Source organism: Lynx canadensis, chromosome D1 (genome assembly GCF_007474595.2).
Source record: "Lynx canadensis isolate LIC74 chromosome D1, mLynCan4.pri.v2, whole genome shotgun sequence".
NCBI lineage: Eukaryota > Metazoa > Chordata > Mammalia > Carnivora > Felidae > Lynx > Lynx canadensis.
The window spans coordinates 59472354-59495775 of record NC_044312.2 but is presented as its reverse complement, the minus strand read 5'-3'; the positions used below and the strand labels follow the sequence as shown (position 1 = coordinate 59495775).

The window sequence follows — 23422 nt, the reverse complement described above, 5'->3', positions numbered from 1 at the left end:
ACTGGTTATTACAGAACTCTGAGCTGAGTTCCACTGTATCCTTCAAGGCATTCACTGTTCAGCTCCACACCTGGCAAACAGCTAAAATACAAGCAAGGACCCTGGAGAAGGTGTTGTGTGAGGGTAGGTCAGAGCAACAGAACCACAGGGACAACTTCCTGGAGGCAGAGACATGAGTTGCACCAGAAAGGACAGGCAGAAGCACAGATTCCCCCAATGATCTCCTGGGATCCTCTTTTAAATTTTATTTTTATTATTTTTTTTAATGTTTATTTATTTTTGACACAGAGAGAGACAGAGCACGAGCGGGGGAGGGGCAGAGAGAGAGGGAGACACAGAATTGGAAGTAGGCTCCAGGCTCTGAGCTGTCAGCACAGAGCCCGACGCGGGGCTCAAACTCACAGACCACGAGATCATGACCTGAGCCGAAGTAGGACGCTCAACCGACTGAGCCACCCAGGCGCCCCTTAAATTTTTTTTTTAATGTTTTTATTTATTTTTGAGACAGAGACAGAGACAGAGCATGAGCAGAGGAGGGGCAGAGAGAGGGAGACACAGAATCTGAAGCAGGCTCCAGGATCTGAGCTGTCAGCACAGAGCCTGATGCAGGGCTCAAACTCACAGACTGGGAGATCATGACCTGAGCTGAAGTCGGACGCTTAACCGACTGAGCCACCTGGGTGCCCCTCCTCGAATCATCTTAAGGAAACATCCCTGTTTCCCCAAGCAGTGTGTGTTAAGGCTGGGACGCAATAAAACATGAAAAGCAACAATACAAGGCTATAAGGAGGAGAGGGTGGCCCAGAGCACCCTTATCTGGGTACCTCTGCCCAGGGCTATAGGGTATGTCCCAGTCAACAGCTGCCCTGGTAACTTGGTGACAAGATGGAAATGCCGGTCTAGGTAGCTGAAGTGTGGGAAAGGGCCACCGGCGCCACCTACTGGCACTACAGTAGGACTCTAGCTGGGCAGCTGGCTGGTTGCCAGATAGCTTGTCACAATATGGCAGTGAGACACAGAAGTGACTCAGACTTCTCCAACAGGGCTGGCACTTGAGCCACCAGTGCCAAGCTCCAGAACCCCATGCTTTTCAGTAAATACTGGACTGTGCAAAGTCAGTCACAATACCTGACTCCCTAGACAGGTGGAGGCAAAGACTGGCCTACAATAATTCAGATTCATTCCAGTAACAAAACTTAGGTAGCATCTTCTCCAAGTCAGGCTCTGTGCTGGGCACTAAGTGTACAGATATGAATCAGACATGGACCTTGTCCACAAGCAGCTCCCATCTGAATTGGGGTTGCGGAAATGGGACAAGTACACAAATAAATGCTTTAAGTATCGCAGGTGCTCTGAGAGCTCTGCTCACTCAGGGTCAGTAAGCACACAACATACTTGGCTCCTCATGTGGAGAGCTCTTGAATGGTGAAGTCAAAAGAACTCACACTTCTTGAGCAGCCTACTATGTATCAGGCACCTGACGTGATCTCATCTGATCTTGTGACTAGTTAAGGACTTGCTTAAGATGACTAGCCAGTAAGTGGCAGCTTGGGACTGGGACCCCTCCCTACTGAACCACACTGCCTTCCAGGGCACATATCCCATTTCTTCCCTCCTTTCCCACATTTAGCCTGGGGCCAGCACACCACAGGAATCTGATGGGACTAATCAACTGACAAAAAATGACAAAGAAGGAAAAGACTTAAATGGAAAGGAGGGATCTGAAGGATGGAGATACCCTTTGATTAGTTCTGCTTTCTAGAACCTTCTCCCATTGAAGAGACCCTCTTCTCCTAGACTCAAGATGAGAAAGGCCCAATCCATCCCTTCTTCCTCACGGTAATCTCCACATTAGCAGCACTACTTTCATACTCATGTAGCAATACATGGCAATACGATACTTTAAAAGTAGTCTTGCCTTTAGGTTAAAACAAGTTTGCTAAACAAATCCAATCAAAAGGTTAAAGAAGTACAGAAGCCCTGGTTCTCAGCAGGCTCGGCTGACTGCAAGCTTACAGAATCTAGGAGCACAACACAGCTACCAAAAAAGCTAGTGCAAGCTCAGGCTATATTAATAGAAGCATAAAATCTCTGACAAAAGGGATGACTGCCCTGTTCCTCACAACTGTGGTCATGCCACACTGTAACTCAGAAAGGGCACCAAAACTTTGTGGCCATTTCATTAGGAAATGACTAGGATGGGTAGAAGACTTGAAAAGTTTAGGGGGGCGCCTGGGTGGCGCAGTCGGTTAAGCGTCCGACTTCAGCCAGGTCACGATCTCGCGGTCCGTGAGTTCGAGCCCTGCGTCGGGCTCTGGGCTGATGGCTCAGAGCCTGGAGCCTGTTTCCGATTCTGTGTCTCCCTCTCTCTCTGCCCCTCCCCCATTCATGCTCTGTCTCTCTCTGTCCCAAAAATAAATAAACGTTGAAAAAAAAAAAAAAAAAAGAAAACAGTTTAGGGAACCAAGTCTTACTTGGCTTGGAGCTCTGTCTCCTAATATTTAAAGGTCTGGAGGGGCGCCTGGGTGGCTCAGTCAGTTAAACATCCGACTTCGGCCTAGGTTATGATCTCGCCATTCCTGAGTTCGAGCCCTGCATTGGGTTGTCAGCTGTGCTGACAGCTCAGAGCCTGGCGCCTGTTTCAGATTCTGTGTCTCCCTCTCTCTCTCTGCCACTCCCCCACTCGCACTCTCTCTCCCAAAAATAAATAAACGTTACCAAAAAAAAATTTTTTTTTTTAAGTCTGGAACAGGAAAAGAGTTGCGCAGTCCTGGAGGACAGAGCAGGGACTAAAGGGCAGTTGCAGGGGAAGCTAACACATAATGACAGCCCACTATGTGTCAAGTGCTATGCCAGTGCTTTCACACATACAGCTTCAGAATTCATCACAAGATAAATGTTTTTCTAATTACCGAGTGCCTTTGCTTACATTACTCCAAATGCCCAGAAAACCTTTCCACCAAGCTCCTTGTACCCAAATACTACGAATCTCCAGGCCCAGTCTAAATGCCACCTTCTCTATGAAGACTTAACTTTTCTTACATACTAATTACAAGTCTCTTACCAGACTGCAAGTTCTTGAAAGGCAAAAGTCATCATGATGCATGTTTATTCTCCTCCTCAATGCCAAATGGGGCATAATGCTTATAAGGGGTCTTAAGAATAAATAAATGTCAAAAAAATATAAAAAATAAAAATAGGGGCGCCTGGGTGGCTCAGTCGGTTGAGCGGCCGACTTCGGCTCAGGTCATGATCTCACGGTCCGTGAGTTCGAGCCCCACGTTGGGCTCTGTGCTGACAGCTCAGAGCCTGGAGCCTGTTTCGGATTCTGTGTCTCCCTCTCTCTGACCCTCCCCTGTTCATGCTCTGTCTCTCCCTGTCTCAAAAATAAATAAAATGTTTAAAAAAATTTTTTTAAAATAAAATAAAATAAAATAAAATAAAATAAAAATAAATGCCAAAGCAGATATACAAATGGCCAATAAGCATGTGAAAAGATGCTCTATGGATGGATCATCAGCCATCAGGGAAATGCAAATCAAAACTACAATAGGATATCACTTCACACATACTAGGATGGCTATAATTAAAGACAGACAATAACAAGTTTTGAAAAGACTAGAGAAGTCAGAACCCTCATACACTGCTGGGGAGAATGTAAAATGGTGCAGCCACTTTGGAAAACAGTCTGGCAAATGGATAATAGAGTTATTCTATTGTGCAGCAGTTCCACTTGTAGGTATCTACCCAAGAGATATGAAAACATACATTCACATAAAAACCTGTACATGAACGTTCACAGCAGCATTATTCACAACAGCCAAAAAGTAAAAACATAAACACCCATCAACTGATGAAAAAAGGATAAATAAAATGTGGTATATCTATACATGGAATATTATTTAGCAATAAAAAGAATGAAGTACCAATACATGCTACAACATGGATGAACCCTGAAAACATTATGCTAAGTGAAAGAAGCCTGTCCCCAAAGACCACGTTGTATGATTCCATTTATGGAAAATGTCCAGACAGGCAAATCCACAGGGACAGAAAGTAGATCAGTAGTTGCCAGGTTCTGGGGGGAGTGACAGGGAGTGACTGCCAATGGGACCAGGATCTTTTTTGGGGTGAGGGGGTGATGAAAATGTTCTGGAATGAGGCAGTGGTGATGGTTGCATAATCTTATAAATATACCAAAAACCACTGCACCCTTTAAAAGAGTGAATTCTATGGTATGTGAATTATATCTCAAAAAGAAAAAGAAAAGAATAAAAGAAAGAATGCTTATTCAACCAGAGTTTGTGCATCCTTTGGGAGGTAGAGAGGGCCTCATACCTAGAGGAGCTGTCCAGCAGAAAACCTCCTTGAAGGGGAAAAAAAAAGAAAACCCAAAGAAGGACTTGAATACTGAAGAGGAAGTGAGGCCAGAGACAAAAAGTGCCTTGGATCCAGTCTACCCATGCAGGGGCTATAACTAAGTGTCACTTGCCCTAGAAAGGATCCTGCCCTGCCTGCTGGACTCTGAACCCCTGGGAATTCAGAGGCCTCCCACAATTGTTTGTGCTTTATATCCTGTCCCTGCTCACTGTCCATCTGCAAAAGCTGGTCAAACACACAGACTTCCCGGGAGGCCTGGGTGCTATCCCCCCCCAAACAAAAGGGCATTGAGATGGAAGCCTCAGCTCAGCCTCAGAGAGGATTCTTATGCAACCTTCCTGGGCCTCCCATCCACATGAATGGAGGATCCTGGAGACCAGTCAGCCTGTCCAGCTGCTGTACCCTCCTGCTGGGTAGCCTCTGGAGAATAAACAGGGCTTCATTCAACCAATCAATCAACCAGTAAGGCTCTATCTGTACTGTGTGCCTTCTGAGTGCCCAGCCAGGCTTGTGTGACTAGCTACGGTGGAGGCAGGAGGAGGTGCCATCCACCTTGCTGTGACAGCACAGCCTGGTTGAGGAGACACAGGCACGAGAGGCAAGGAGAAAACTAACCGTGATGTTGTGTGGCTCAGACTTTAAGGCTGTGGGAATCTGGTAAGAAAGCTCAATATGGGCTAGAGCAAGTAATGAACTGAAGCAAGGGAAGTGCATACTTTGGACTCCTGTGGGCCTCAGTTTAAATCACCACACTGCTATTTACTAGCTGTGAGGTAGTAAGCACTAAATCTGAGCCTCAAGTTTTGTCATCTGGAAAATGGATGTAACATAATCTGCTTTTGCAATACCGTACCAAGAAATGAAAATAATACATATAGAGTATCTAGTACTCTGCCTCACATGGAGTGGGTATTTAATAAATGACAGCTATCATTATTAGTGAGGGTGAGCTTTCTGGAAGAAGAAGGGCTTGAGGTGGGCGATGAAGCATCAGTTGGATCCAGACAGGACAGGGGTGGAACTGGAATCACTGCAAAGGCTTCCAGGTAGAATGAGTAAGCTGCATGTTTGGGACAGTGAGAAGCCAAGTCTCAGTGGAATGGGGTTCTTGGGGTGGAGGGAAGGGCCAGGCATGGCTGGCAGGAGCGTGGGGCTGGAGGCAGGGGTGTGGGTGAAGAGCAGAGGGGAGGACAGGTAAGGGATCTGGATTTGACAGTTTCTCTTCAGGAGCCTTGTGGACTCCCAATAAGGCGGACAGAAATGGTTCTTCCTCTAGCTAGAAAACATCTCGCTGAGCCTGGAAGAGTGCTGAGGAAACTGTGACCCCAGCAAGCCTCTCTCTGCTTCAGGCCGCCTCATCTGGAAAATGAAGTGGTGTGCGACTTCCAAGTGGGCCACTGTGGATTACTCTAGCAACCTGCATTTCTGTTTCATTGTCTGTGAAGCAGGGCTATTATTACCTGCACGACTGTGAGGATTTAGTGATTAAAGCCTCGTATAACTGCCTTAAAAAAAAGCATTTGTTTTTTGGTTTTTTAATTTTTTTTTTAATGTTTCTTTATTTTAGAGACAGAGAGACAGAGCACAAGTGGGGGAGGGGCAGAGAGAGAGCCAGAGCAGAATCTGAAGCAGGCCCCAGGCTCTGAGCTGTCAGCACAGAGCCCGACGTGGGGCTCAAACCCAGGAGCCGTGAGATCATGACCTGAGCTGAAGTCGGACACTTAACCGACTGAGCCACCCAGGCACCCCAAAAAAGGCATTTTATAAACATCAGCCACTATCAATAATATTCAACAATGTTATTAAAATATTATTTAAGATTCTTGAAAAAGTTTTATTTATTTAACTAATCTCTACACCCAACATGGGGCTCGAATTCACAACCCCAAGATCAAGAGTTGTACACTCTTCCGACTAAGCCAGCTAGGTGCCCCTAAAATATTATTTTATAATATTTTATACTACATGTACCAAAGTATATAAAAATTATAGGTGTAAAAAATGTCATTAAAGTAATATCCTATAAGAAGTAAATAAAATTCTGAATATATGTGAGTTCTAAAAAAAAAAGAGTAAAACTAAGCATGATAGGCTGTGTTTTTTTGCCCCGCTTAATATTCATTTACCTTGTGTTCATTAGTCTGGGAGGTGTCTGAATACTCACACTAAAAGTTTAAGAAACATGTACAGGGTAACAACTGAATATCCAGAAAATTCTATCCATTACCTTAATTTATTTTTCTAGCTGTGGGGTAAAAACCTGGTGTAATTATCAACACTTAGTAACAAAACTTGCTATGCACTGAGCATCCGGTATGCACTAGGCATAGCACTAAGCAGTTTCTGTCATTTAATGTTCTCATTTAGTACTCACAGCAATGGTGTGAGGTAGGTCAATCATCATCTCACTTTAGGCGAGAAGTGGTTAGGCAACTTCCCAAGGTCACAGAGCTGACAAACGGCACAGCTGGAATTCAACCCTTGTTTTCTCAGACTCACAGCTGGGAATGAAACCTTGCTTTTTCCCATCCCAAAGTCCTTACCACTGGGATTTCTGCCAATGAGATGAGAGCCTCCTGGGCAGACGCCCTGACAGAGTGACAGGGGAGAACCACTTGTTGCCTTAAGAAGACTCTGGACCTGGGAATCCTGCTCAGAAGGGAGGGGAGGGAAGGAACTAGGATGTAAAAGAGCCTCAAAATTCAAAAGTGAGATTTTTTTTCTGAGAAAGCTTTCAAACAGGACAGGGACAGAGCAGGAACTGTGAAGCAAGAAGCTAAAGTGAATACTGTAAGCCCAGAAACACATTTAGCTTGACTATTTTCAGTATTCTTGGATTTCTCTCCCATTGTTTCTAGGAAAATTCCGTGGGAAAAAAATCTAACTGGTTCTAGCCATGCTGACATGTGTTATGGTCATGACTGAGCTGGGATTTACAAGCAGCGGCACTCAGGCCACAGCGATACTGTTGGGGAGACAGAGCCTGACTGCTGCCCCTGCTGCGGGGCCCTGGAGGACTACAGCTTTGCGACTTACCCTGCTGCGGTGGCTGGATCAGTGCCAAAGACGCTGGCAACACACAGACTGTTAACACTCAGACTGGTTCCTTATGTTTCTCAACAATCAGAATGGTTGTTGATCATGTCAACCTTCCACCCCATGTGCCACCACCACCACCAAATCAGCTACCACTGCTGTTAGAACAAACACAAAGCTCCTTACTACGGCTTCTAATGTTTATTCTGGCACCCGCTCGACACTGCAGGTGCCTGCCCTTTTCAGTCCTTCACACTTGCCATCGTTCCTCCTTCCACGGGTCTCTGTAAATAAAAGTTCCTTCTGCCAGGAAAGCTCTTCTGCCCTTCTTCACCTAGGTTAACTCCTCACCAGAGCTCAAGCTTCCTCTGGGAAGCTTTCCTTGACCAGAGGAAATCCACCAGAGGCTCTAGGATTCTCTTTACCCTCTCTTGCAGCATCTGTCACAGCTGTAATTTCACATCGGCACGATCAACATCTGAGTAGGCTTCCAGCTCCATGAGGTGATGCCTCTACGTATTTTTGGCTTACCACTGATCTATCAGAGCTTAGCACAGTGCCAGCACATAGTAGGTATTACTTGTTGAATACAAGAGCTAATTCTCCATTTTTATATTATTTTTTCAAAGGGAGGTCAGTCCTCTTTTACAGGTTTATTATAACTATCAATAACTATTAACATTTGCCTAACTCTTTATCATTTAAAAGCACTTTTGAAATATTCAGTAAGTATGTGTTAACTATTCACATGAACAGCAATGAAAACCAGCAATGCTCACAGTATTGTGGGAGAGAAAGAAAATAGATGACCTATTCCAACAGGGGGTGATAAGTGCTGTCACAGAGGAAGTTCCGGGTGTTATGGGGACTACAGGTACTGGGAAGGCTAGGGTACTTGAAGCCTTCCAGGAAAACATGACACTGATGACCCAAAGGATGAGTAATTTTCCGGACAAGAGCTCACCTGCCTGGAACTCTCATAAGACCCTAGGAGGGTGGTCTGACGAATATTATCAACAATACTTCACAGGTAAGGCCACTGAGGAAGTTTAGGGACTAAGGCCACACAACCAAGAACCAGGAGGGCCAACACTAGAGGCTCCATCCCAGGGCTGGGCTCTCTTTCAGGGACATCCCTCCTCCCTACAAGCCACCCCAGTAGGCCTTGGCCATTCTGTGCTCTGGGGGTTGGCCAGCCACCTGACTCTGCTGGGTTTCTATGCAGATGACTGATTGCTTCCACCTACCCATGAAGTTCCGAAAAAGCTGCTAATCCAGCCTTCCCCAATTACCTGCCATCACCAGGGAGAAAGTAAGCAAAGATCCAGTCACGCACCTCAGAAAAAAGTACAGGCCACTCTGAAGAACTGCTTGCCTGGGAACTGTCCACTTGAATTAGTGTTTCAGTGTGCGATCTGGACCTTTCCAAAGAGACTCAGTTTTCTCTGCAGAGTTGAACACTAGGGACTGTATTCAAAGTTCTCAGTGGGGTCCCCATTAACATGATCTGGAAACAAAGACTCAAAGAGGGACGTTCTATGATTTACTAAGGGTCCCAGAGCCAGTTCATAGCTGTGTCAGAAGTGGAAGCCAGGTCTTCTCATTCTAAAAATCCTTTATTCTTTCCATTACACTGCCTTCTAACATCCCACTATTCAAAAGCCTGTGCACGTTACATCCTAGCATTCAAAAAACAGTGTGATGATCTTAAGGAGCTCTCACAACAAGCATCAAATTAGAAGAGTGATACCAGTGAAGCCTTGACCTTTGGTTTAGAATAAACTTTAGTTTCAACCTACTGTAAACCACAAGGACATTTAAATATTTACTGGTTAAGAGAGCTGGATGTTTTGGTTGCCCTGATGCCATCATTAATATCTTCCCATCCAGCCAAAATGATACAACAATCGATAAACAGACAGCTTCTCTGAGGCTCTGAGACAGTCAAATGTACTTACCAGCCAGGGTTTTTGTTAATTAGATAAAATCCTTGGATCAATGTGCAGAACATTTACCTATGCTGTAGCTGAGCACATTCTGGACACCTTAGCACTGGCACATGGACAGCAAGTGCCTCAAGCCCCAAGCTGGGGCATCCAGGGACAAGAACCAAGCCATCAATGTAAAGCTAGAATAAATGTTTTGTGCCCTCAACAAAACCCAACCCTTTCTTCTTTCTTGAAATGCAAACCAAATCAGACTTTTTTCCAAAGGCATCTACTAAACAAGTTTGAGCTGGTATGAACTCCTTTATTTTCTAAAACCATGAAACCAGAAATCAAAAAAAGATAACAAAACAATCTCTCAAGTAATCACTGATATATTTTTTGGGGGTGGGGGAGACTGCATGGTATATACAGTGGGAAGAGTCAGATCTCCACTTGAGTATCTCACTAGCATGTTAAATTTAACATGTTTAAAACCAAACTCATAATCTTTTCCCCCCAACTCAGTTCTCCTCTAGCACCTTCACCTCAGTGAATAGCATCTACATAGCTGATTAAGCCAGAAAACTGAAATTCCTTCTTAATAATTTCTTCTCCCTAATCAATGATATCCAATTCTATTCATTCATTCAACATTCATTTATTAGTATGTAGGATATATCAGGCATTGATACTGCTCTAACCACCACCAAGTCCTGTCTAGCTTACTTCCTCCATCTCTGCTATCACCTTAGTCCAAGTCATCACCTGCCATCATCCTCTCTTCTAGACTATTCCAGTCACTTTCATCCAATCTTCCTGCATCCACCATGGATGGCTCTCTATATCATCTGTTCTCCATGGAGCAACCAGAGATCTTTTAAAATTACAGATCTAGATCATGTCACCATATCTCTCTCCCTCCCTCCCTCCCTCTCTCTCTCTCTCTCTCTGTCTCTCTCTGTCTCTCTCTCTCTCTCTCACACACACGCACACGTGCTTAAAATTCTACACTGGTTGCCCAGCAATCTTAGTAAAAATAAAAATCATTACCACGGCCTACAGACTCGGTGTAGTATGGTCCTCGCTTAATTCTCCAGCTTCATTTCATGTCCTTCCGTCCTTGCTCTGTAGAGTCTAACCAGATTGGCTTTCTCTCAACTGCTTGATTTCTTCACATCTGTTCTTAATTCAGGGCCTTCCGCCTACTATTCCTTCCAACTGAATGTTCTGCTTTTCCCTTCATCCTCCCAAGCTCACTTCAATCTCACATACTCCAATGCTTTTCCTTACTGATACATACCCTCACCTCAACCCCTCCCAGATTCAAGGTTAGATTCCCAAGTGTCTTATACTTCACTTTTTAATCAAGTTTGAAGATATAATTAACATATCATATATAACCCACCCATTAAAAATGTACAACTCAATTGTTTTTATTATATTGAGTTGTGCAATCTTGACTACTAACTCCAGAACAGTTTCATCATTCCCCAAAGAAACTCCAGACCCATTAGCAGTCACTCCCTAGTCCCTCCCAACCCCAACCTCTGCAGTCCTTGCCAATAACTAATCTACTTTCTGTCTACTTTTTGTCTACTCTGAAAAATTTATATAAATTGAATCATATGATATGTGGTCTTTTGTCTGACTTCTTTCAGTTAGCATAATGCTTTCTAAGTTCATTCACGTTGTAGCATATAGCAATACTTCATTCTTTTGTACTGATAATATTCTGCTATATGGCTGTATTATATTTTATTTGTCCCTTCAACCATTGTTGGGTTTTGGGCGCTGTTTCCCTCTTTGGGCTATTATGAATAACACTGCTACGAACATTCACGTTCACGTCTTCATTTCTCTGGCGTATATACCTAGGCATAGACTTGCTGCATCTAAGGTAATTCTATGTTTAACATATTAAGGAAATGCCAACCCTTTTCCAAAATAGTCACACCATTTCACATCCCCACCAGCAATCTACAAGGGTTCCAATTTCTCCACATCCTGACAAACACTTGCTATTATCCTTCTGCTTACAGCCATCCTAATAGGCATGAAGTGATATCTCATTGTGGTTTTGATTAGCATTTCCCTAATGATATTAAGCATCTTTCCGTGTGCATATTGAATATTATGTACTCATTTGAGTATCTTCCTTAAAGAAATGTCTATTCAGATCCTTTACCCATTTTTAAATTCTGTTATCTTTTTATTGTCCAGTTAAACAGTTCTTTATGTATTCTAGATAAAAATCTCTTACCAGATATATGATCTGCAAATATTTTCTCCCATTCTGTGGGAAAGTTTTCATTTCCTTGAAGGTGTCCATTGAACACAAAGTTTTTTAATTTTGATGAAGTCCAATTTATCTATTTTTTCCTTTGGTTTCTCATGATTTTGTTGCCATATCTAAGATGGTTTTGCCTAACCCAAGGTCACAAAAATTTATCCGTATATTTTCTTTTAAGAGTTTATAATTTTAGCTCTTACACTTAGGCCTATGATCCATTTTGAGTTAATATTTGTCTATGGGTAAGGTAAGGCTCCAACTGCATTTTTTTGGCATGTGGATATACAGTTGTCCCACTACCATTTGTTGAAAAGACAAACTGCAATTCATTTTGAAGTACATAATTAGTACTGGCTCCCAGTTAGACTGTAAGTACCAAGAGTGCAGGGATTGTGCCAATCTTGTTCACACTGTATCTCCAAGCACTCAGTCCAATGCCTTGCTCCTAATAAGCACTCACAAACGCTGGTCAAATGAAGCAACATTTTGTCATTAACAAATACTCTACAACTCTACCGGTTAAAGGTATTATCATCTCTGTGTTACTTAAGCTCATAAAAGTCAGGCAATATGTGCCCAGTTTTGCTGGTTCTCAATTTTGACTCATGTGTTCCCTCCTCCCCCGGGAAGGGAGTTAGTACGCTCCTCCAGGACAGGAACTGCTTCTACTTCCTCATGGCGTTGCCACCAACACAAATTCAGCTCAGGGCTGGGCACAGAAGACAGGCTAGACAGATGAACAACTGAGGGACAAATGCACAGTGCCGTCCATGACCAAGTCCCTTCCTCTCTCTAGTTCCTCCTAGCCGCAAACTGTGATCAAACAACACAGATATATAAATCCCCCTCCTCACCACACACCCTAGGCTGATTCTTGCCTCAGTGCTACCACTCATGCAACCCCCTTTGCCTTCCCTTTCTATTTGCTAAGGCCTACTGATATTTGAAGCCATTTCCAATAGGATGCTTACTCTGGTCTCCCAGGTTGGTTAGGGCATCTTCTGGGCTACTGTCTCACAGCACTGACCACACTGTGTTGCCACAGTCTTCCCCAATCACCTACATTGAGGGCAGGAATCATGTCTGGTCAGGTGTACCCCATGCCAGGCATAGGGCCTAGCATATGAGAGATGCTCAGTAAATTTTGTCAAGTGATCAAATGGATCATGGAAGGTAAAAGCAGTCTGAAGTTGAAGACTGGTATCACCAGGGTTCCTTCATTAGAGAACGTTTGGGCTGATGAAAAACTGAGTTAGGCACAAAGCAGAGAGGCCCAGCTTCCTGCTGGGAGAAGGGAAATGGGTTGGGGGTGTTGTCTTTCACCCAAGTTTGTTCTGAAAGAAATGTGATCTCCACTGAGAGAATAAGAGGCCTCATTTCTCTCAGCCTGGATAGCTCCTTACATGGCTCAGCCCAAGCCTGGACAGATGTGCCTTCAGTCTGCCCTGTGCCCTATGTTTCGGGTGAGTGGTTCCTACATCCAGAAGCCAGGCTTGGGTATGAGCTGAGCCGAGGAGAAGGGCCACCTGCTCATGCTGCTGACAGGTGGGACAGGGGCCCCAGGACAGGGCTTCCACTCCTGAAGAGTCAGAGTTGAACACATTAAGAAGGTTTAAGTGCCTTGGGGGAGGAGGAAAGAAATGGCTGCCACCCAGGGAGAAAGGAGAAGAGGAAGAAGGGAAAAGGGAGGGACCCAGCCTCCCTCTGATATAGCCAATGGGCATATGGAAATAAGACTCTGGACTTTCTGCTTCAAGTTTGCTGAAAAATCAGTAAAAAGCAACTTTCCCCAAATTCTGTTTGGGGAAATTCTGTGTTGAGGAAGAGATGTGGGAAACCAGACCTCTCCCTGACCTGGGGAGGCACACAAACCACTGGTTTAAGCTGAAGTCTAGCTCACAACCTTCTTAAACAAAGAACAGAATGGGAGCACCTGGCTGGCTCAGTCAGTAGAGCACAGGACTCTCAATCTTAGGGTCTTGAGTTCAAGCCCCACAGTGGGCATGGAGCCTACTTAAAAAATAAATAGGGGCGTGTGGATGGCTTAATCAGTTAAGCATCTGACTCCTGATTTTGGCTCAGGGTTGTGAGATCGAGCCCTGCATGGGGATCTGTGCTGGGCATGGAGTCTGTTTAAGATTCTCTCTCTCCTTCTGCCCCTCCCTGGCTCATGCTTGCTCACACATGTGGGCACTCTCTCTCAAAAAAGAAAAAAAAAAAAGATTGCCATGCTGAAAAGCAGGGTCTGTGCCTAGCTCATCTCTGACTCCCTTACACGGGGTGAAGGGAGACTCTGAGTCATCATGACCAAAAGAGATGAAACAACAGCAGGCAGGAAAAAAGCAGCTGGAAACTGGGGGAGATACACAAAAGGCCCCAACGTATGCTATCCACACAGGCAAGAAGGAATATTCTGCATCACACACACCATGAATTCAACCATTTTCTGCATTCTTTTGGCAGGTGTTTATTGCTATTAGAAAAATGTGTATTTGAAAGAGCTAAAATAATCAACACTTGGGGGCTCGCTGGGATAGGGTAAACTCAGCCTCCCCTGGGTGATGGAAAAGTGGATTCACTGCACTGATGCTCTGCAAATACACTACCTACATTGGGTTGCCACAGGAAAGCAGCAGCCTGGCAGCCCTCAGCGGTCACCAACCGGTGATGTGAGGGTCAGCAAAGGCCTGCCAGGAGGTGGCATGGCCAGTTTTTGCCCCCTCACTCCCTTGTACTGCAGCAGAAGGAAGCGAGGCTCATCTGTTTCTGGGGAAAGGAAGACGCCACGCACAGCTGGCAGTTATGAATGGCTCTTATAACAGCAAGCTGACATCTGTGCTTGGTTTTTAAGATGCATCATCGCATGTTTATTAAACTATTGCTCCGTCGTATTTATTTGGCTACGAAACAACTCCCAGCCCATACTTCCAAAAGTGGTTTATTAAAAACTGAGCCTTGAACATTAATACTCAAAAGCACCCTTGAGAATCAATAATAATGCTGCAGATAAAATGAAAGGGAATCAAAGCAGTAAGTCTTGGTGGGGGCTGCAGCTGACTTTCAACACTTTCTTATACATTCAGGCAGCTGGAGTGGGGAGGAGCACCAAGAGTGTGTGGCACTGGGTGTGGGGATAGCCACTGCAAACACTAGATTTCCTGTCCAAAATGGACACATGGTAGCAGGGAAGGTGGGGTATACTGTGGCCACCTCACTTTATACAAAGGGCCAAAAAGGCCAAGATGAGGCCCAGGGTAGGCCACTAGTTTCACCAAGAATAAAACCTCTGCCCCTAACCAACAGCCCCATACTGATGCCTTATGCTGGTCCCTGTCTGCGCACCTATCCTGGACACAGACGGCCCAGTCCCAGCACCAGGCTGAGCCACAGGCTGTGTCCCATCCCTGCCCAAGAACAAACCTGAAATCCAACCTGCCGGTGGTCCTAAAAGGCACAGCTGAGCCAGTCAGACTGGAAGAATGCACTCAGCCCCTGAGCAGGAGCCCAGTGTGTACACCCCAGCCCTGCAGGCAGACTTTTCTAACACCAAAAGACCTGGCAGAAAGGCCTCTTCCAGCTCCCTCCCAAAACTCCAAACTTTTTCATGGGTGCCCCCCATTTAGGCAACAAACAATAACACCTGGCCACTTCCACAAAGATATAAGAACAAATTAGAAGATTCAGTAAAGGACCCAAAGGATGTGGGGAGGACTCTAAACCATGCCCTGCAAAGAATAAAACAGTGGAAGGATCCAGAGCTGTTTGGGGTTAAAAAAAAAAAAAAAAAAAGGAGACACAGGGCTGACTCCCTACCTTAAAACATTTAAAGGTTGACCTGGGCCAAGGGAGCCCAGGTGACTGTGACCATAGGGAAGTCACAGGGTTCACTTCCCAACTTAGTGTGAGCATTTCCTCCAAAGCAATCATCACTGGAGGAAGGGGTTCACCCAGCTCAGGCCCTCTTGTGGGGGAGAGCAAGTCCTGGGGTTCAACACTTACCTGCTGACTTCTTGGACATTGTTGGTGCGAGCAGCTTCCATCAGGGCTGCATCTGAAAAGAAAGGGGGCACTGGTCAGATCCCTATCCAGGACCTACCCTCAAAGCTGCATGGAAGACCCAGTAAAACAATAGAAATGGAAGAACTTCAGAAACATGGGCTTTAACAAGGGAAATTACGCCAAAGTATATAAAGGGAAAGCTAATCATCCCCTGTCCAGATGGTATCCACTGTTAACTTATCTTCCACATCCATTATGGAACCCAAACTCGTAACTCTTCTCATCATACAGGTGGTTCAGGTAAGGTGCTAGCAACTATGTGCTGCCTATGGCAAATGCATGATGTGTGAATCCCTTCACTCTTCATTAGCTAGAAAGCTCTAATGTTTCACATGGCTGCCACTGTTATTAATCATCCCCCCCTACCTTGTGCCACTTTCACCCCCAACTCCAATTTCTCAGCCTAGTTTTGAATCTCATGTCACAAGTCACCAACCCAACACCAGAAACAGAATGGGAACAGGCAAGCGTGTGGGCTCCTCTGAAAGTTAAGAGCCTTGACCAGGAATCAGAAGGCCTGGCTCCAACAGTCTGCCCCCTACTCCCTGTGCTGTAGCAGCCCCTTTCCTTCTCAACCCCCACTTTCAGGACTATAAAGCAGAGGCAATAATCCTTGTCCCGACAGCCTCACAGGGATGCTGAGGAGATGAAATGAGGGTCAAAAAGTCTACAAACTCCTCGGTGCCAAGATCAGCAAAAGGAGATCCAAAGCAGAGGGTTCCAATCCCTTAGGAACCACCTAGCAGAAAAGCAACCCTAGGGGCACCTGGGTGGCTCAGCTGGTTAAGCATCTGACTTCAGCTCAGGTCGTGATCTCTTGGTTTGTGAGTTAGAGCCCCACATTGGGCTCTGGGCTGACGGCTTGCTCAGAGCCTGGAGCCTGTTCCGGAACCTGTCTCCCTTTCTCTCTGCTCCTCCCCCACTCACACTCTGTCTCTCTCAAAAATAAATAAACATTTAAAAAAATTTTTTTAAAGAAAAGAAAAGCAACCCTAAACCTAATGTAAGCCTGGTGTGGCCTGGGCAGTTGGCAGGCTACTGGCACCACCTTGTGGCTAAAAGGAAAACTGCCTGACTCAGAAAAAAACAACAGTAGAGGCACCATTTTTTCAAATAGTCTATACCAAATGCCCTTGGAGCCCTATCTGCCCAGCATGGTTTCAAGCTCCATTGTTGAACAATGGAAAGACTCATAGCCAGCCCTGCCTCAAGGAGTTCTCAGTCTAGCCAAGAGACTCACCCAGTGAAACATTGAGGAGGCACTGCAGTAGGGTGGGAAGAACAGGATCTGGAGCCAGACAAACCTAGGCTCCCATCCCAATTCTGCCACTTACTTGCCATATGACCTGGCCAACTCACCTAACCTCCTGAGCCTCAATTTCCTTACCTGTACAGCAGGGATAAGATGGCCACCTTATCATGCATATGCAAACCGGATGTGTGGTTCAAACATTAGTGTCTCCATCCCACCTGCCGGCCTAGACTCTAGGGTCAGATCTTTCCTGGTTATCTTCCCCAGTGGTTCTCTAAGCACACATCCAGGGATGCTCAGGCAGCCCTCAGCCGGAAGGAGAACAAAATTCCCTCAGAGATCACTGAGGGATCTCACTCTGCAGAAAGAAGTGGCTTCTGCATGGTCACAGGAGGAATGAGGAATGAGCTGAGAACCAGGGCCTCCTGGCTCCTACAGGGAACAGTTCCTGAGCTTGTAACTCCAAATCAGGGTATAGGGTAGGCTAGCAAAGTCTGAAGGGTTGGAAGTAATCATGGTTTTGGTCATTACTTACTTTAGTAAATAGACAAAGTCCAGTCTGGAGCCCCCAGGAAAGTCTAAGGCAAGACCTTGGACACCTCCCCCAATCCATCTAAACATACTGGCCTCAGGACACTGCCTGCTCATGAACTTTCCATGGCTCTCCACTGCCTACAGGAGAAATTCCAAAACCTCCAAACCCTCTTGTCTGACACCCAGGCCCCACTCCATCTGCTCTCACCTCATTCCAAAAACGCCCTGTCCTCCAACCAGGCTGGCTACCCTGCTAACTTCTATACACATCATGCTGACCTGTGAATCCCTTATCTGTGAAGCCTTCGCATGAAACAGAATCCAACTCAAGACACATTTACTGCGTACCTACTAAGTTCCAGATGCTATCTATGGTGGACAAACGATGTGAAAGTATTAGGGAAAGGGGCTGGTATCAACCTGAAAAAAAGATAAGCTGCATTCCTTGCTCAATTGGAGCTCACACTACCGCTCTCTTTTTCATCTCTTGCCTCATCCTACAGAACTCAAGTTCAAATTCCCCATCCTCTAGGGGTCTCCAATCTTCCAGGAATGCTTTCCTGACCCTACTGGGCCCTCCAATCCCCCAACAACACACTGTCAGACCACTCACCACACCCATAGACCTAACTGCCTGCACTGTCTCCTTAACTGATTTTGTTAGGAGTTCAAAACCTCCCAAAATTGGGCTCACAGAAGGTATTCAAAAAAAAAAAAAAATGCTCAAAGTTATAGAATTATAGCATGCCTAATCCTCCTGCCAACTGTCCCACCTGGCAAGATCACCTCACACCTGAGACCAGGCACAGCAAAACCCGTGGGAGTCTGATGGGCAGACCCACGCTGCTGAACTCCAAAAGTGAAAATAACAGCACTGTAAGATTACTGAGAAATCATTCTTTACTGTGTAAGGGGCGGGCGGGGGGGGGGGGCGGTGAAGACAGAGAGGAGCAAGGGGTGAGCAGTGGCAAAGTTGGCATTGAAACCAAGTCTCTACTTCCTTTCTTAGGCCACCTTACAAGGAAAACTTCTCTAAATTACCCAGTGGTTGCCGTTAGAACACACCGTGGTTTCCTGGAGGCCTCTTAGGAATTGGACCAGGCAGAATATTAGAGCATAAAGGGTCCATTCTCTAATTTTACATGTTTTGTCCATTGCACAGATGGACAAAGTAATGCCCAAAGGAGGGAGTTGACCTACGATGGGAAGTTACACAACTCACAGGCAACTGAACTCTCCAGTTCACCACCCTGCCCCAGTAACCAGATGATGTCTGGGTTCCTCCAAGACTGAAGCTCTGCTGGTGTAAATCTACAAGCAACTCCCACCCTCGAGTCAGGACACTCCTCCCGCCTCTACCTTCCCCGAACCCAGACTGCCCCGATAATCACCCTTGTTGGACGGGCTCTTGCTGTAACAGTGAACCACTAGCGCCGTGGCCAGGGCCCACATGCTCAGTCCAGCCTTGTTGGGGACCCCGTTCCAGCTGTCCTGTCCCGGGAGTGTTTCTTCTGGGCTAGGAAGGCGTCCCCATGTTGTGGCTAGGAAGCACTGGGTCTCGGTGCGTTCTCCCTGACGCCCCCAGGTGGCTGCCCCTCCTCCGGTGAGGAAAGCCGGCGATGTTGCAGGGCGCCCCCCGACGGCCGCCCTCAGCCATTGCGGCTCCCCGCGGCCCGCGGTGGTTACAGTCTGGCCGGAGGCACTTCCATTTCTCCGCAGCGATGGGGACCTAAGCAGCTGGAGGAGGAGCCGGGGCGCCGGCGCTGTTCTCAACACCAGGGACCCCAGCATCGTGACAGCTGCTTCGATAACCCCCTGGTGCCGGCCCCTGTGCTGGCCGCGTCCAACATGGCTGCCGCGGCGCGTTCGAAGACGCCGCGAACGCGGTGGAATTCCGCGCTACTTCACGGGAGTGGTAGTCCACAGCCTTAGATTTTTCCTGCAGCTGGAGAACAAATAAACTACACTTCCCAGAAAGCTGTGTTACTCGCGTCACAATGACTGCCGACTTAGAGGAGCCTAGGGCATGTTGGGAAATGGAGTTCGAGTGAGGGGGCGTGGTAAGAAGGGACATGCCTAGGTGGGATGTGTCGATTAAAGTTAAGGTTCGAATATCCAATGGAAAAAAGACAGTCTCTTTAGCAAATGGTGCTGGGAGAACTGGACAGCAACATGCAGAAGAATGAAACTAGACCACTTTCTTACACCATTCACAAAAATTAACTCAAAATGGATAAAGGACTTGAATGTGAGACCGAAAACCATCAAAACACTAGAGGAGAAAGCAGGAAAAGACCTCTCTGACCTCAGCCACAGCAATTTCTTACTTGACACATCCCCAAAGGCAAGGGAATTAAAAGCAAAAATGAACTATTGGGACCTCATGAAGATAAAAAGCTTCTGCACAGCAAAGAAAACAACCAACAAAACTAAAAGGCAACCAACGGAATAGGAAAAGATCTTTGCAAATGACATATCAGACAAAGGGCTAGTATCCAAAATCTATAAAGAGCTCACCAAACTCCACACCCAAAAAACAAATAACCCAGTGAAGAAATGGGCAGAAAACATGAATAGACACTTCTCTAAAGAAGACATCTGGATGGCCAACAGGCACATGAAAAGATGCTCAACATCACTCCTCATCAGGGAAATACAAATCAAAACCACACTCAGATACCACCTCACACCAGTCAGAGTGGCCAAAATGAACAAATCAGGAGACTATAGATGCTGGAGAGGATGTGGAGAAACGGGAACCCTCTTGCACTCTTGATGGGAATGCACACTGGTGCAGCCACTCTGGAAAACAGTGTGGAGGTTCCTCAAAAAATTAAAAATAGACCTACCCTATGACCCAGCAGTAGCACTGCTAGGAATTTACCCAAGGGATACAGGAGTGCTGATGCACAGGGGCACTTGTACCCCAATGTTTATAGCAGCACTCTCAACAATAGCCAAATTGTGGAAAGAGCCTAAATGTCCATCAACTGACGAATGGATAAAGAAATTGTGGTTTATATACACAATGGAGTACTACGTGGCAATGAGAAAGAATGAAATGTGGCCCTTTGTAGCAACGTGGATGGAACTGGAGAGTGTGATGCTAAGCGAAATAAGCCATACAGAGAAAGACAGATACCATATGTTTTCACTCTTATGTGGATCCTGAGAAACTTAACAGAAACCCATGGGGGCAGGGAAGGAAAAAAAAGAAAAAAAAAAGAGGTTAGAGTGGGAGAGAGAGCCAAAGCATAAGAGACTCTAAAAAAAATAATAAGTAATAAAAAAAAAATAAAGGTTCGAGTGGCAGAGCTTTCTGCCACGTTCAGTTAAAATACGCGACGCAGTTTCTGACTACTGCAAGTTAAACAAGGATCTTCAGCAGAAGCCTATTATGAAATGTATGCTTATTTCTTTTAGCTTATTTCTCTTTACAGCCTGGGACAGCTTTTCAAAAAATGTCTAGGGTAACCAGTCTACCTGTAATAGCAATTCTCTTTATTTTCCTAGACATACTTCCTTTCAGTTGAAGAGCTAACTCCTAGTCTCGCTTTCTCACTCGAGGTATTTTCAAAGAGTTTGCGTCTCATGGCGGCTGCGTGCGGGAAGTTGGGCAAGGAATGTTATGCCTGTCTACAGAAAAGGGAATTTGGGCTCAGAGGTTCAAAAAATTGCTAATAAATCGATAAATAAAGCTCAGGTCTTCTAGCTCGGAAGAGAATACCTGCACCCTCATTTCTTCCCCTCTCTTCTAAACTACACACAGGCAGGCAAAGGAGGAAGCTCTTTTTTTATGGCAGTCCCATCTCTTATTCCTGCATTTCCTTTAAGTCTCTGCTCAAACTTCACATTATCAGAGCCTTCTCTGACGATTTAAATTAGCAATCCTCTCCCCCCACTCCCACCATCTTGCCTACTTTTTCTTCACAGTACTTACCACCTGCCATACTGAAAATTCATTTTGTTTACTGTCTTTCGGTGGTAGAACGTGAGCCCCAGGAAACAGGGACTTTGTTTTTTCTCTTCTACATTACTAGCACCCAGAACGATATCTGGAACAAAAAGAGCTACTCAATAAATATTTGTTCGGTAGAAAGATTACTCCCACCTTATTATCGTGGCAAAATGAATATAAGCTTTGGAGTGCAGCAGACCTGGATTTCAATTTTGACTCTTGCATTTACTACATGTGTGACCTTGGACAAACTCCCTTCCCTTTCTCATTGTTAATTTTCTCATTATCAACGGTCAGTCGTATTCTACCTACCTTCAAGAGGATTGCTTGTATTGGGGCACCTGGGTGGCTCAGTTGGTTAAGCATACATCAGCTCAGCCATGATCTCACGGTTTGTGAGTTTTAGCCCCTGCACCCCGCGTTGGGCTCTCTGCTGTCAGTGCGGAGCCCACTTCAGAGCCCCCTTCAGATCCTCTGTCCCCTCCCTGTCTGCACCTCTCCCACTCGCTCTCAAAACATAAAAACAAAAAACATTAAAAAGGAGAATTCCTCGTATTAAATGAGATAATATGTAGATCACCACTGTCCCTGGCTCACTTTAGGTCTTGAAGAAACGGCATCTGGCATTGTTTTCCCAGCTCTAGGGATGCATTGGATCCCCTACTCTAAACTTATTTCTTTTTGAAGTTTTTAATTTAAATTCCAGTTTACATTTACATTAATTTAAATTCCAGTCAACATACAGTGTAATATTAGTTGCAGGTGTACAACATAGTAATACAACACTTCTGTACAACACCTGGTGCTCATCTCAGCAAGTGCCCCCCTGAATCCCCATCACCTATTTTACCCATTCCCCCGCCCACCTCCCCTCTGGGAACCATCAGTCTGTTTTCTATAGTTAAGACTCTGTTTCTTGATTTGCCTCCCTCTCTTCCTCCTCCTCCCTTTGTCTGGTTTCTTGCATTCTTCATATGGTATACTCTCATGTGGTATTTGTCTTTCTCTGACTTATTTCACTTAGCATAACACTGTCTAGTTCCATCCATGTCATTGCAAATGGAAAAATTTCATTCTTAAAAATACGGAACGCTCATAAATCTGCATGTCACCCTTGCACAGAGGCCATGCTAATCCTCTATGTATCGTTCCAGTTTTAGTATAAGTGCTGCCAAAGCAAGCACTTTACTCTAAACTTCTTGGGAGCAGAGATGGAGTTTCTCATTTCGTCATCCTTTAGTAAGGCACTCAGCAAATAGCTGTTAAACAAAGGAGCCTGCTTGGGATTCTGTCTCCCTCTCTGTCCCTCCCCCGCTTGCTCTCTCCCTCTCTCTCAAAACAAATTAAACTTAAAAAAAAAAAAGCATTTTGACCTTCCTATGTTTAAATACTTAGAATATCTCTTGAAGGATAATAAAAATAGTTGCCTTTGGAGTGGACAAAATGGAGCTGGAAGAGAAGTAGTGAGGAAAGGAGAGTTTACATTTTCGGCATTTTGTACCATGTCCATATATCGCGTATTCAGTTAAATCAACCAATCAAATAGCCAACCAATTTCTCTTATTTCTTTTTGTTTTGTTTTGTTTTGTTGTTTGTGTTTTAATTTCTCTTATTTCTATATCAATATTCACTTTAACTTCCAGCACCAGCTAGGAGTACATTTAATTTCATTCAGGCTGCCGCCATTATTTCTCATGTGGAAACACTGCCATCTCGTGGACTTTTAAGATAGTGCTGCTAAAAATATTAAAGTCATTCCATTTCACTCCACTCCATTCCTCCCAACAAATATTTGTTGATGCCTACCGTGTGCATTTGTCCAATCGTCTAAAGCTGACAAAGTTTCAATGATATCCAACCTCATTTACAGAACATCTGTGAAGCGCCAGGCACTGAAACTACAGTCCCAAAAAAGTCTCGGAGATCTGGCGGGGAGTGGGGGGAGGTGTCTCCAGACGTCATTGCATAGCTGTTAAGCGCTACAG

At 45.3% G+C, this 23422-nt stretch overlaps 1 protein-coding gene and 1 non-coding gene across 2 annotated transcripts in view; both read right to left on the bottom strand.

Annotated features, from left to right (window-relative positions):
* CLPB (caseinolytic mitochondrial matrix peptidase chaperone subunit B) overlaps nt 1-19346 on the bottom strand; it is a 143174-nt gene extending 123828 nt beyond the window's left edge. The window contains exons 1-2 of the mRNA XM_030332063.1: nt 18871-19346; nt 15634-15685 (exon numbers count right to left, since the gene is read on the bottom strand). Coding sequence (XP_030187923.1) covers nt 15634-15685; nt 18871-19270 — 452 coding nt within the window. The 5' untranslated portion in view covers nt 19271-19346. The remainder of the gene's footprint in view (nt 1-15633; nt 15686-18870) is intronic.
* Nucleotides 19347-22515: 3169 nt separating this feature from the next.
* On the bottom strand, nt 22516-22621 carry LOC115526573. The gene has a single exon (XR_003972635.1). It is a non-coding gene; the product is annotated as a U6 spliceosomal RNA (small nuclear RNA).
* Nucleotides 22622-23422: the final 801 nt, after the last annotated feature.